Consider the following 13,305-nt stretch of genomic DNA (forward strand, 5'->3'; position numbering starts at 1 on the left):
GACTGGGGCAGGGAAAGGGTGGCTGGAGGCTGAGGGGGCCGGACAGGAGGAGGTGGTCTTTCAGGGCTGAGGAAACTGGCTGAGAGGGGCCGAGGGGAGACTGAGGTGGGATGGGAGCCGAGTGAAGGCATTTGGAAGAAGGGGCTGTGGCACAGGGAAGAAAAACAAAGGAGGCCTCTGGGGGAGGGGGAAGGAGGGGGCCTGAGGGGTGCTGGAAGGGGCCCTGGCTCAGGCTGGCGGAGAGCACTTGGATGCCTGCAGGCTGTGCTCACGGCTCAGCAATGTCCCGGGCCTGCCAGGACAGTCTGGCCGCTGCCCCTGCCCCCCAGCCCCAGCCCCGGGTCCCACATCAGGAGCTCTGGAGCTGCCCCCACCCCACCTTCCGCTCCCCCAGAATAGGCCTCCCTCCCCCCAGAACCCAGACATACCCCCCCAACCTCAGCCTTTCCCCAGCGACGACGGCTAATGAAACCCAGGCCAGGGGAGGAGAGGGAGAAAATAAACAGACGTGGGCAGGGGGGCCGTCGGGACGCGGGGCAGGGGCTGGGGGTGCCGGGCGGGGGGAGTCCCGGGCCGGTCTGAGCCCTGGGGTGTGGACTTCCGCCCGCTTTGCCCCGCAGGCCTAATGAGGCCCAGGTGGTCCCTTGGCCCGGGCCCACCTCCCGGCGCCACTGACAGTGTAAGTGGATGCTGGTTCCCTGCCGGGGGAGGGGGAGAGGGGGCTCTGCAGCCACAGGGGCGGGGCCGGAGCGGCTGGCCGGGGGCCCAGCACATAACTCTGGGCCGGCGCAGTCTGGGGCGCAGTCTGGGGCAGCAGACACCCAGCCGCTCGGAGCCCAGCTGGCAGCATGAAGGTACCGGGCCGGGGCGGGGGCCTCAGGGCCACAGGGGACTGAGCCCACCCTGCAGACAGGGCCCTCGCCAGGCGGGGGGCTGTGAAGGGACGGGGCGCTCACGAGCCTGCCCCAGGGGAGGTGTGGAGGCAGAGGCGCAGACCAGGGGCTCCTGGCAGGGCTGGTTCGTCTGAGGGGCAAATGCAGAGGGGCTCTGGGGCTGGGCGGGTGACCCTGTCCTCCTGTCGCCAGGCCCTTCTGGCTCTGCCGCTGCTGCTGCTTCTCTGCACTGGCCCCTGTGTCTCCCAGGTCTTGGGGATCCGGGGAGATGGTAAGCTGCCGCACTCCCACGGCCCACAGGCTGGGCGAGGGGGCTGTCCCGAGCATCGCAGCTGGGAGTCGGGCCCCAGGGCTGAGCCTGTAAGAGGGGGCAGGTGGGCCAGACGGTACGCGCCCCCAGGTCGGGGAGGGAGGTGAAGGGGGGGCCGGGGGGGCGGAGGTGGCTGGCGTGCCTCAGGCCCCTTCTCCTCACCCCGCCCCCAGCTCTGGAGAGGTCGTGCCTACAGCAGCCCCTGGACTGCGACGACATCTACGCCCAGGGCTACCAGGAGGACGGCGTGTACCTCATCTACCCCTCGGGCCCCAGCGTGCCTGTGCCCGTCTTCTGTGACATGACCACCGAGGGTGGAAAGTGGACGGTGAGTGGAGTGGGGGGGGGCGCGGAGGCCAAGCCGCACGGCTGTGAGCCTGTGACTTCGTCTCTAAAGCAGGGACGATACTGCACAGTTTGTGAGCCTCTGCCACCACAGACTCCTAGATGCTTAAGGTAGGTTAGTGCCTGCAATCCTCACAATAATCCTGGGAGCAAGGTTACAAATGAGGAACCAAAACCCAGAGAGGTGCAGTAACTTGCCCAAAGTCACACAGCTGGCGCCAGACTCAAGCCCAGGCGTCTCAATTCTAGAACGCCCCCTTCACCTCTTCCTGCTCTCGGTGCCGGCACGTGCCTCATCTCGGCCCCCGGCTCGGTCCTCTCACGAGCCGCCTCAGCCTCAGCCTCACAGGGTCCGTGCCCGGGTGAGGCCCCAGCCCCCGGCCCCTCGAGCGTCCAGGCCCATCCTCTCTGCTCCAGGTTTTCCAGAAGAGATTCAACGGCTCAGTGAGCTTCTTCCGGGGCTGGAACGACTACAAGCTGGGCTTTGGCCGCGCCGATGGGGAGTACTGGCTGGGTAAGGTGGGGCCCGGCAGGCTGGGCGCCCCCAGAGCCAGGTCCCCGCTGACCGGCACGCCCCCCGCCCCCTCCCAGGGCTGCAGAACCTGCACCTCCTGACACTGAAGCAGAAGTATGAGCTGCGGGTGGACCTGGAGGACTTCGAGAACAACACGGCCTTCGCCAAGTACGCCGACTTCTCCATCTCGCCCCACGCGGTCAGCGCCGAGGAGGACGGCTACAGCCTCCACGTGGCGGGCTTCGAGGACGGCGGGGCAGGTACCCGCTCCCGCCAGCCGCGGAGGGGCCGGGGGGAGGCCGGGCTGCCCCCGCGCCCAGGCGGCCCCGCGAGCTGCGGACGCACAGCTACCCCGCGTCTGGCTCGGAAGAGGCCCCGTCCCCAGGCTGCCCCTCCCCTCCGCCAGGCGACTCCCTGTCCTACCACAGCGGTCAGAAGTTCTCCACCTTCGACCGGGACCAGGACCTCTTCGTGCAGAACTGCGCGGCCCTCTCGTCGGGCGCCTTCTGGTTCCGCAGCTGCCACTTCGCCAACCTCAACGGCTTCTACCTCGGCGGCTCCCACCTCTCCTACGCCAACGGCATCAACTGGGCCCAGTGGAAGGGCTTCTACTACTCCCTCAAGCGCACCGAGATGAAGATCCGCCGGGCCTGAGGCGCCGGCCCGCCTCGAGACCCCGCCCCCCGCCCTGCCGCCCCGCCTCGCGGCCCCGCCCCCGCCCTGTCGCCCCGCCCCCCTCAGCGCCCGCCTCTCCCGGGGGCCCTGTGGCTCCAGCCCAACCGCTCCCCTCACACCCTCGACGCCCACCTCTCAGCCGGGCCTGCGCTCCCCTCCACCGGCTGCACGTCGGCGGCCTCCCAGACCTCCGGAAGGCACCGCCACCCGGCCTGGACTCGGACCCCGTCCGGAAGGCTGCGGGCTGGTGTCCCACCTTAGCCGGCTTCCCGACTGCGGCCTCCGCCAGGGCCCCGCGCCGGGAGCCCGGCGGCGCAGTCCGACCCACTCGCGGCACACGCCAGGCCACCCGCGTGTGGCCGCCACCGCCACGCCCTAGCAGTCCCGCCAGCCAGCAGAGAAGCTCCCGTCCTTCACCTCCCTCCCAGCGGCGAGCACCACGGGCCCCAACCCCGTCTCACGCTCAGCTTCCCCCGCCTGCCCGTCCCAGGCACCCGAAGCTCGACACCCAAACCGTATCTCACCCCGGCTACCGCAAGCCACACTAGAACAGCCGCAGCCAAGGTAGGCACAGATTGTGAGGTCCCCCCACCCGCCCCGGGGGTGCGTCTGACCATGCGAGGTGGCAGAGGGCAACCTCTGTGGGGCCGGGAGCAAGTGGGGAGTGGAGGTCTTAATAAACCTCAGGACCTGAATGAACTGGCCTTGGCTGTTGTGCACGCAGATGCGTTAGCTTGGCCCCCAAGCGCTGGTTCCCCGACTGATGGCACCCTGCCCTCAACTCCAGAAACACGCCCTGGAGACAGGCACTAAAGGGAACCTTATATTTCACAGGCTTCGTTTCGCTGGCAAAAAAATTTGTGTAATAATAATAATGTAATAATAATAATAATAAAAATACAATACTGAAAATTATCGCTCGGGGGGGTAGGGGTCGCCCCTCCTGCCGTGGCTCGTGCTGGCTCAGGTGGCCGCTTAAGGCCGCAGGGTGGGTCTGAGATGAACCTGCAGAATAACCCGAGCTGAGCTTCCGCTGTCAGGCCCAGGGCTCCAGCCCTCGGGAACGGTCCTGCGGATCTTGGAGCTGGGTCTGCCCCTGGCAGCAAGGCACAGCCTGCGGGCCTCAGGGCTCCTGGAGGTCAGGCAGGTCAGCCAGCAGCATGGGGGAGCCCATCTGGATCTCACGCTGCAGGGACTCGATGTCGGCAGGGTTTATGCCGTGGCCCTCGAGCCAGTCGGCGAGCAGGGAGGCTGAGAGCGAGGCTGAGTCGGCCTGGCTGAGGGCGGCAAGGGGGAGAGTGGGGTGAGGGGCTCCTCCTGTGCTGGGAGCCCCTAGCCACAGCTCATTTTGGAGTCCCGGCCCAGCTCTTACCCGTCCTGTGGCCCGTCAGCCACGCCCATGTCGAAAGACTGGTTTAGGAATTCCTCCAGGTCAAAGCCAACGCCATAGCCCGCTCCACTGCCCTTTGGGGTGCCGGAGAACACGGGGGGCAAGGGGTCCTCCACCTGCAGGGGATGATGGCAGCTTACAACGCGGGCACCACCCAGAGCCCACTGAGGTCTGCAGGGCACCCCACCCTGACACTGCCCTCGCGTGGGCCTGGACACCAGCCTCAACAAACACTGAGTGCGGGCTGGGGTCTCCAACGGCCGGCTCGTCAGCGCTACGCTCCTTCTGCGAGCGAGCAGGCAGGCCAGGAGAGCTCGAGTCCCGTCTACCGCTCCGCTCCATGGGACCAGGACACACCACAGCCTCTCCTGCCCCCAACGACCTCCCAGGCCCGCCTCCCCTGGGCTCAGATCCAGGCATCCCCACGGCCGGGCCTCTCCCCTCACCTGCGACTTGGACAGCTGCTGGGTCACCAGGGTGACGTCGGGTGATTCGGAGGTGGAGGGCTGAGGGGCCCCCCCGGGGTCTGGAGGGGGTGGGCCAGAGGGGAAGTAAGGCAGAACGCTCAGGGCACTGGGGCCAGGCAGCCCAGGGGGTGGCCCCAGCGACTGGGGGGCCAGGAGGCCGGAGGAGGCGGCGGTCTGGGGTGCAGCAGGCGCAGGCCCAGCAGGCGGGCAGGCAGGCTGCGGCGGGGGGCCCGCGGGCTGGGCTGCAGGGCCCGCCGGCGGGCTGCGGGGCCGGGCTGCGGGGGGCGTGGGCGCGGGGGCCGGGGGCCGGGCCATGCGAGTCCAGCGCTCCAGCAGGCTGCGGTCGTTGTCGCTGAGCACCAGCCCGGCCAGGGGGTCGGCGGAGGGGCCCCCGGAGGCCCCGGCCCCCCGCTCCTTGCGCTCCCGCTCCTGCCGCCGCTTCTCCCGCTCCTTGGCTCGCTCCTGCCGTCGCCGCCGCTTCTCCTCCCGCTCCCGCTGGCGCTCCTGGGCTGTCACCGGCTTCCGAGGCTCGGGAGCTTCCAGGGGGGCGCTGGGGCCATCTGCGGAGAAGACGGGAGGGTGAAGGTAAGAGCCTGTCCAGGCCTGGGGCCCCTCTGCCTCTTTCTCCCCAGCCAGTCGCGGCCTCTGCCAGGCACCTCGGAGCCGGCTCCGCAAGGACTTGAGCAGGGCGGCCTTGAGGGCAGCCTTGGTGTTGTCTGAGATGGCTCCCTCCCTCTTTGGAGGGGCTGGTTCACTGGCCGGCGGGGGCGGCTGCAAGGTCAGATCGATGGTGTCGGGCGCAGGGCCAGGGCATGGCAGTGGGGCCGGCGGAGGGGACTCCATGGCACAGTCCCCGCTGGGAGCCCAGGGACTGGGCATCTCAACATCGGGGCAGCCGGGCTCACTGGCCACAGGCTGTAGGGAAGGCTGGAAGCGGATCTGCTGGCGGATGCCCTCGCGCCGTGCGTGGAAGTCTTCGATCTCGGCCACGATGGCCTCCTTAATGCGTTCCCGTGTGAGGGCTTCGCGGTCAAAGGCAAAGTCAAAGGGCGGGGCGCAGTCAGGCTCATCATCGGGGTCGTGGTACTTGGCCAGGAAGGGGTGGCGAAGGGCGGCAGCTGCTGAGATGCGGGCACTGGGCTCAAAACGCAGCATGCGCCCCAGCAGGGAGAGGGCCTGGCGGTCGGCACCCGGGTACACCGTCTCCCAGGGCACAGGCTGGCGTGGCGGCAGGCTCTGGATGTAGGCCCGCACCCGCTCAGCCCCCACGGCCTGAATCACGGCCGGCGACGGGGTACCCAGCACCATCATGATCAGCTGCAGCTGGTGCACATAGTTTTTGCCTGGGAAGAGCTGGCGGCGGGCCAGCATCTCCCCAAAGATGCAGCCCACGGACCACAGGTCAATAGCCTGCGTGTACTCGTGCAGCGAGAGCATGAGTTCGGGGGCACGGTACCAGCGCGTGGCCACGTACTCGGTCATGAAGTACTGGTGCTCGGCGGGCGAGGTGCACAAGCCTCGGGCCATGCCGAAGTCCCCGATCTTGAGCTCACAGTTCTCATTCACCAGCAGGTTGGAGGGCTTGAGGTCGCGGTGGATGACCTGAGCCGAGTGCATGTACTTGAGGCCCCGCAGCAGCTGGTACAGGAAGTAGCGCACGTGCTCCAGCGTCAACGGCTGCGAGGAGTGGATGATCTGGTGCAGGTCACTCTCCATCAGGTCCAGAACCACATAGCTGAGGGGCAGGGGAGACAGGCAAGGGCTGTCTTGCCTACCCTCCAGCCCCATCCTCACCACGCCCTCCCGCTCCAGACAGGTCATGGCCTTACTCTCAGACTCTGTAGGGGCCACCCACAGGTTACGAAAATTCTAGATTCTCTACAACTCGTCCATTAACTTAAGTGAAGTGAAATCGCTTTTCTCTCCAGATCTAGTTTCACCATCAGAGCAAAGGTCGGGTTGGACTAAACCAGGCTGGCCAACGTGTTTAGTTCGGGAGCCCTCTCCATCGTTTGGTAGTGGCTGCTGGAAAAACTATGATGAAAACTGTAAAGCCTTCTCCATTTTCTGTAGGACAGTGTTCTGTGATTGACTAGTGATGTCTGCTATGGGAATAGAAAGGTACAGATATAGAATGAACGTCCTACGTTTGCCACGCTACATACCGAGGTCCTATAAAACTGTTACTTCTGCACTTTTCTAGAGGAATCACATGTATCCCTGGCAAAGCCCTAAGGGAGCACTGATCCTGGAATCGCAGGAATTTTCCCAGCCTGCCCTCCATTAGGTTCAGCTACCCTTCTAGAACTTCAGCAATATGGCCCCAGCCTTCAGAAAAGGTCCCTGCTCGGTCTCCCTCTTCCATCCCCACTCCTTACACAGATTTGAACTCGCCATAGGGCACAGTGGGCCTCAGGATGTCCTTGATGGCAATGATGTTGTCGTGCTTGAAGTGTTTGAGGATCTTCAGCTCCCTGAGGGTCCGCTTGGCATTGGTCACCACGTCAAAAGCATTAGGGATCTTCTTAATGGCCACCTGCTGGCCTGGAGAACAGGGGAAAAGCAGATGCCACAAGGTACCTTGGTTAGCTGCAGAGTAGCAAAAGGCCCCTTTCAATACCTCCCTTTGCGGATGCAAGTGACAACAGCTACCACTTACAGAGCACCTACCTTGTGCCAGGCTCCGTGCTAAGCATAGTACGTACGTTACCAGATTTCCGCGTCACCTCCTTCCTGAGGCAGGTACTCGTAGCTGAAGTTACAGATGCGGAGGCCTGGGCTCAGCAGCTTGCTGGGCGTTGCACAGCTAGTTAGTGGTAGACTCTAGACTCTCACACCTGTGCTCACTCTACCTCCCTACACTCTGCATCTCAGACCTCATCCATCCCACCACCAACCCCGAGCACCAGTCTCTGGCTCCAGAACACACTCTGGAGAACCTCCATTCGGGTCTAACCCGGACTGTCACCTAAGGAGGAAGTAGGCTGATGTGCTGGCAAAGCCACCAAAGTTTCAGAGACCCGAGCCCAATACAGAGGCCGGCCCCCAGAGGCACCCAACCCATGCTTGCTGACTTGACCCAGAATTCACATCCCAGCGGCCCCGCTGGCTGCTTGGGATGGGGCGGGTCTCAGCCCCCGGGAACCGGTTTCCACACGTGCGAGCAAGGCCGGGCGGGTCGCTCACCGGTGAGGCGGCGGCGCGCGGAGGACACCACCCCGTAGGCCCCGTTGCCGATGGTCTCGATGATCTCGTACTCGTCCCCCACGTCAAAGGTCACGTCGAAGGAGCGCGCCTTCAGCAGGGCCAGGTTCTTGGCCGCCACGGAGGCGGCGGGGCCGGTGGGTTCCGCCTTCCCCGGCCCGGGGGGCTCTCCGGAGCCGTCCTCGCCGTCGTCCTCCTTCAGGGGCTCAGCCATGGCGTCTGCGTGGGGACGCGGGCGAGGAGGGGCCCGGCCCCGGACTCAGGGGGCCCCCCGGAGCCTCCAGGCCCGCAGGCCGAGCGGCGCACGCAGCCCGCGTCCCGCACCCGCGGGAGCCCGGAGCTCAGGCCCGCGCGGGACGCGGGGTCGGCGGTGGGGGAGGCGCAGCGAGGCGCGGTCCAGGAAGAAAGCGAGGGGCGGGGCGCCCGCTCTCCTCGGTCCGCACTCGGCGGATGGCGCCTCACCCCGACGCCTCCCGGGACCTCGGAGGTCCCGGCTCCCCGGTTCCCCGGCGTCGCCGGCTTTCAGTCCCCGGGTCGGGGTTGGGGGTGGGACCCGAAGACCCGCTCGCTCACTGGGTCGGGCAGCCGCCACCACCACCACCTCAGCAGCGCGCTGTCTCCCGCCCCGCCCCCCAAGACCACGCCTCCGCAGGCTCTGGCCAATCCCTGAACGGTCTCCGCGGAGGTGCCCACCCCTTCCACTTGCTGCGTCCAATCCGCGCCCACCGGCCAAGGAAGCCGCGCCTCCACCCGCGCCCGCGCTGCTGTCCAGTCCCCCGGCGGGAGCCGCCCAACCCGCGCTCGGCTTTCGCAGGGTCTCTACGGCCTGGTGCCCTCCTCGGACGCATGCGCGCTGGCAGCCCCGGGCGCCGCGAGACTGGAAAGCACCGCCCCTGAGCGCGCGCGTCCACTCCGATCCGCCAGGTCTCCACCGGTCTGTTGCTACTGGTCCCGGGAGATTGGAGGGTTGAGGTGACTAGATGTTACCTTGGCGGCCGCATCACGCAGTCCCCCTCCTTCAGCCCCCTCTTCCCTTATCAGCCCCTATCGCCCCGGGGATTGCGCCCCCCATTTTCCCGATGGGCCCCGGGAGCCCGGCGCTGGGAAAGCGTCATCCCAGGTATACGGTGATCCGTCACATCCAACCACAGAGATCCCGGTCCTCCGGGTTATAGAGCGTCGGCCCGAAGCCAGCCTCCACTGACTTCCGTTGGCTGGTCCTCTCCTCTCAGCTTCCGGCGTCGCCGGGCCTCGGCTCGCAGTTTCCCGGTCTCGGGCGTGACGCCTCCGTGGGGCGGCTCCGTCCAGCGACTCCCGCGCCTTGCCTGCGGGGCAGCGGGCGGGGCCGCGGGGTCAGCTACGCCAGCTCGCTGAAGGCCGCATGTCCACCAGTGTCGGGGGAGGAAGGGGCCGGGGAGGCCAGGAGTTAGGCCTGAGCGCCTCGGCGAGGGTCCATCCCTTCCGTCCCAACTGGTGGCCAAAGAGCAGATCCAGACCAGAAAGGAATTTTGTTTACATTCCCCACTGTTGTGGTTGTTCATTTTTTACTAAAACATACATAAAGTTCCACGTAAGTGTATCAATCAGTTTTCACAAACCTAACACCTCAGTGTATAGAATTCAAATGGAGAAAACCAGAAAAACAGAACGTTGCCAGCCCTTCAGAAGCCCCTTCTGTTTTCTTGTGGTGACAGTTTCTTTCTGTTAACTCTTCCATACTTTGTGGGGGGTTTTGCACTGAATTTTAAGAGGTTCACTAGGATCCATACATTAAGATGGAAAAGTAGAGACTGTGTTCTTAAAAACACGATACAAGGAAAAACGTCTAGGAGTATAAGGTCAGCCCCAGAACAAATAGATACCTCGTATTTAGACATGGAAAAATCACATGGGCCTCCTGAGTTAGTTGAACTTACATTTGTTTCTGATTTTCCTGACAGCACAGCAAAAAGCCAAATTCTCTCTTACGTGATTAGCCTTGAACATTAATAAACCACATTCATGGGAAGTGGACCTTTTCTGCCCTGAGTTCTGAAAATATTTCCGCGATGGCCTTTCCTTAGGTGACAGTATACAGCCTTCCCTAACTCTGTAATATGTGCAGGATAAGTTCTGCGGTGCCCGTCAGTGAAAAGAGAGGGCGTAAAACAGCAGGACCCATAAATGCGTCTTCTCAGGGAACCTGATGGCCAGCTCTTTGATGGTCCCATCTGCTGTGGGAATAAAGCATAAAATAGCAGAAGAGACCCATAAATTGCGAATCCTTTAAATACTTCTCTATAAATATTCCAGCTAGGATCAGTATACAAGTTACAGACATTTCAACTTCCTTGGCAAAAACTCCCTGATTCTCATTTACTTTTGAATACACCATGAGCTGCTTTACTCCTGCCCCTACCAGGCCCTGACTCCGTCCTGGAATAGTCATCAATTATCTAACATTCTTCAGCCTTGCCTTATGACCTTGCTGCATTTGACACAACTGACTACTTCAAGAAAAAGTTGTTTCATATGGCTCAAAACTCAAATCTTAATTAAAAAGTTCAAGTGAAAAATCTTGGTCTCACGCCAGGTGGCGGATTTTATAGTTTCCTACTGGAAGTAAGAAAAAACAATATAAATTCAACACAAGCAAATACTAATACACACTATTAGCCACCTCCCCTTTACTCTACAAAAAGGTAACAAATTCTTTACAATTTTCCTGCAGATCATGCAGTATCAAAAACCAGAGGGACCTCTCATTCTTTTTTTGTTATAACAGCGTTTTTGAGATATAATTTACATAAAACATTTACAGTGTACAATTCTGTACATGAATTTAGTTCATTCACAGAGTTGTGCAACCATCACCACTGCCTAATTTTAGAACATTTTCATCACCCCAAAAAGAAAGCCATTAGTCACTCCTCATTTCCCCTCACCAGCCCCTGGCAACCACTAATTTGTATGGATTTGCCTATTCTGGACGTTTCAGATCAATGGAATCATACGCTGTGTGACCTTTTGTGCCTGACTTCCTTCTCTCAGAATAATGTTTTCCGGGTTCATCCTTGTGGCATGTGTCAGAACTTCATTCTTTCTTAAGGCTGAATATATTACACTGTATAGATAGACCACATTTTGTTTATCCCATCATCAGTTGATGGACATTTGGGTTGTTTCTACTTTTTTGGCTATTGTGAATAATGATGCTCTGGACATTCACTCACGGACGAGGTTTGGGTGGACCTAGGCTTTCCGGTCTCTTGGGTACAGACCTAAGGGTGGGATTGCTGGGTCACATGGTAAACTTTTTAAACTTTTTGAGGAGCTGCCAAACTGTTTACTTCAGTGGCTGCACCACTTTACAATCTCACCAGTATATATTTTTTTTAATTTTTAAAAAAAATTTTATTATTTTTTAAAATTTATTTATTTTTGGCTGTGTTGGGTCTTCGTTCCTTCACACGGGCTTTCTCTTGTTGCATGAGAGGGGGCTACTCTTGGTTGTGGTGCGTGAGCTTCTCCTTGCAGTGGCCTCTCTTGTTGCGGAGCACGGGCTCCAGGCGCGTGGGCTTCAGTAGTTGTGGCACATGGGCTTCAGTAGTTGTGGCTCGCGGGCTCTAGAGCGCAGGCTCAGTAGTTGTGGCGCACGGGCTTAGTTGCTCCATGGCATGTGGGATCTTCCCGGACCAGGGCTCGAACCCGTGTTCCCGGCATTGGCAGGTGGATTCTTAACCACTGCGCCACCAGGGAAGCTCTCACCAGTATATTTGAGGGTTCCAATTGCTCCACATCCTCACCAACACTTGTTATTTTCCTTTTTTTTTTTCTTTTTTAAATTGTAGTCATCCTGGTGGGTGTGAAGTGGTATGTCATTGTGGCTTTTATCTGCATTACTCTCATGACTAATGATGTTGAACATCTTTTCATGTGCTTATCGGCCATTTTTCTTCTTTGGGGAAATGTCTGTTCAGTGTCTAGTCAGTTCCTTTTCTGTTTTGAATTGTGTGATTTTCCTTTTTATTGTTGAGTTGCAGAGTTCTTTATATAGTCTGGATATAAGCTCCTTATTAGACGCATGATTTACATATTTATTCCCATTCTGTGGGTTGTCTTATCAGTTTCTTGGTGGTATCATTTGAGGCACAAAAGTTTTTAATTGCAATTAACTCTGATTTATCTATTTTGCCTTTTGTCACTTGTGCTTTTGATGTCATGCCTAAGAAACCATCTCATTATTTTTTAAGTTTTTCATTTTTAATTGTTACTTATTTATTTTTTTGGTGGTCACATCGCGCAGCTTGCGGTATCTTAGTTCTTGGACCAAGGACCAAACCCAGGCCCTCAGCAGTGAAAGCACGGAGACCTAACCACTGGACCGCTAGGAAATTCCCATCTCATTCTTTTTTACAGCTGCATAGTACCACTTTACAGATATAATATATTTAACCAAGACCCTATAGGTGGACACTTTTTGCTATTGCAAACGATGTAGCGCTAAAGTATCTTGAACACATCGTTTCGTGCGCTGTGAGTCTAAGCCACCCAGAAGCGGGCGTGTGCCAAGTTGAAGAGCGCTGCACTCCTGACTCTAACAGGGTGTCAAATCCCTGTCCTTACAGATTATATCACTTTAGGCTCCCACCAGCAGTGTGAGAGGAGGAGTCACACGGTGCCATTCATCACGTGCTTGTACCAGTGTAGAAACACCTTAGTAAAAGCAGGGAAATGAAAGAGGCCCAGGGGACATGACTCCAAAAGAAGAAGGGGGAGGGAGAGGGGAGGGCAGGGGGGAGCGGGAGGGGACGGCAGGGAGAAGGGGGAGGGGACGGCAGGGGAGAAAGAGGAGGGGAGGGCAAGAGAGAGGGGGGAGGGGAGGGGAAGGAGGGGGATGGGAGGGAGCGGGGAGGAGGAGGAGAAGCAGCAACTAAGCTGTGGGAATGAAGAGGGTCTCGTGACACAGACCACCACTCAGCCCTCCTGGCCGTGCCTCCTGCCTGGCCACATGCGCATCCAAGTTCACCATTCCTGGTTTAGGCCACTGGGAGCCTCCGAAGAGGTTTGAGTAGAACGCCCTTCAGAATTGCCTTCCTGAGAAATATTTCTGGCAAACTGTGTGGAATGCATACTTGAGAAGAGGCTGGAGAAAAGGAGATTATTATGCTGTCCAGGTGACAGCCCTGACGGGGCTCTGGACCAAGCAGTGGCAGTGGATCCCTGAAGACGGATGTGGAGGGAGGTGAGAGCAGGAAGCGTGGGTTGTGTCAGAGCTTCTGGGGAGACAATGGGGGTGTCACCAAGATCCAGACCCCTGAGCTGCATGGTGGATGCGGGTGAGGCCATTCAGCTACGTCCAAGCACCTGGTGAGCCCCGTCTCTGATCCCAGCCCCGGAGGCCCTCCTGGGCTGCAGAGCCTTAACCCTCGTCATGTTGGGGGTATCGGGGAGCCCCGGATGGTGGACTCCTTCCAACAACCTCCAGGGACCCCCCCTTTGTCGATAGTCCCAGCAAATGTTCGGGG

The 13,305-nt window shown here is 60.1% G+C and overlaps 2 protein-coding genes across 2 annotated transcripts; one reads left to right on the forward strand and one right to left on the reverse strand.

Moving 5' to 3' along the window:
• The first annotated feature begins 696 nt into the window (after positions 1 to 696).
• Positions 697 to 3,432, forward strand: MFAP4 (microfibril associated protein 4). Its single transcript, XM_082374158.1, has 6 exons — positions 697 to 854; positions 1,086 to 1,164; positions 1,377 to 1,531; positions 1,966 to 2,062; positions 2,140 to 2,322; positions 2,469 to 3,432. The coding sequence occupies exons 1-6, from the start codon at positions 849 to 851 to the stop codon at positions 2,714 to 2,716; spliced, it is 768 nt and encodes a 255-aa protein (XP_082230284.1). The 5' UTR covers positions 697 to 848; the 3' UTR covers positions 2,717 to 3,432.
• Positions 3,433 to 3,577: 145 nt separating this feature from the next.
• Positions 3,578 to 9,058, reverse strand: MAPK7 (mitogen-activated protein kinase 7). The gene is made up of 6 exons (XM_082374085.1): positions 7,781 to 9,058; positions 6,973 to 7,138; positions 5,251 to 6,329; positions 4,574 to 5,154; positions 4,110 to 4,243; positions 3,578 to 4,014 (listed from the first exon to the last, which is right to left on the reverse strand). The coding sequence occupies exons 1-6, from the start codon at positions 8,010 to 8,012 to the stop codon at positions 3,861 to 3,863; spliced, it is 2,346 nt and encodes a 781-aa protein (XP_082230211.1). The 5' UTR covers positions 8,013 to 9,058; the 3' UTR covers positions 3,578 to 3,860.
• Between the last annotated feature and the right edge of the window lie 4,247 nt (positions 9,059 to 13,305).

This window comes from Balaenoptera borealis (genome assembly GCF_965194805.1).
Source record: "Balaenoptera borealis genome assembly, chromosome: 20".
Taxonomy (NCBI): domain Eukaryota; kingdom Metazoa; phylum Chordata; class Mammalia; order Artiodactyla; family Balaenopteridae; genus Balaenoptera; species Balaenoptera borealis.

Excerpts from the sequence above, each read along its gene's own strand:
- MFAP4 (XM_082374158.1), top strand. Across the intron at positions 1,532-1,965 it reads CCGAGGGTGGAAAGTGGACG|GTTTTCCAGAAGAGATTCAA; the intron begins GTGAGTGGAGTG and ends TCTCTGCTCCAG. Across the intron at positions 2,063-2,139 it reads CGATGGGGAGTACTGGCTGG|GGCTGCAGAACCTGCACCTC; the intron begins GTAAGGTGGGGC and ends GCCCCCTCCCAG.
- MAPK7 (XM_082374085.1), bottom strand. The coding sequence starts at position 8,012 with ATGGCTGAGCCCCTGAAGGAGGACGACGGCGAGGACGGCTCCGGAGAG. Across the intron at positions 7,139-7,780 it reads CGCGCGCCGCCGCCTCACCG|GCCAGCAGGTGGCCATTAAG; the intron begins GTGAGCGACCCG and ends CCTGTTCTCCAG. Across the intron at positions 6,330-6,972 it reads TATGGCGAGTTCAAATCTGT|CTATGTGGTTCTGGACCTGA; the intron begins GTAAGGAGTGGG and ends CCTGCCCCTCAG.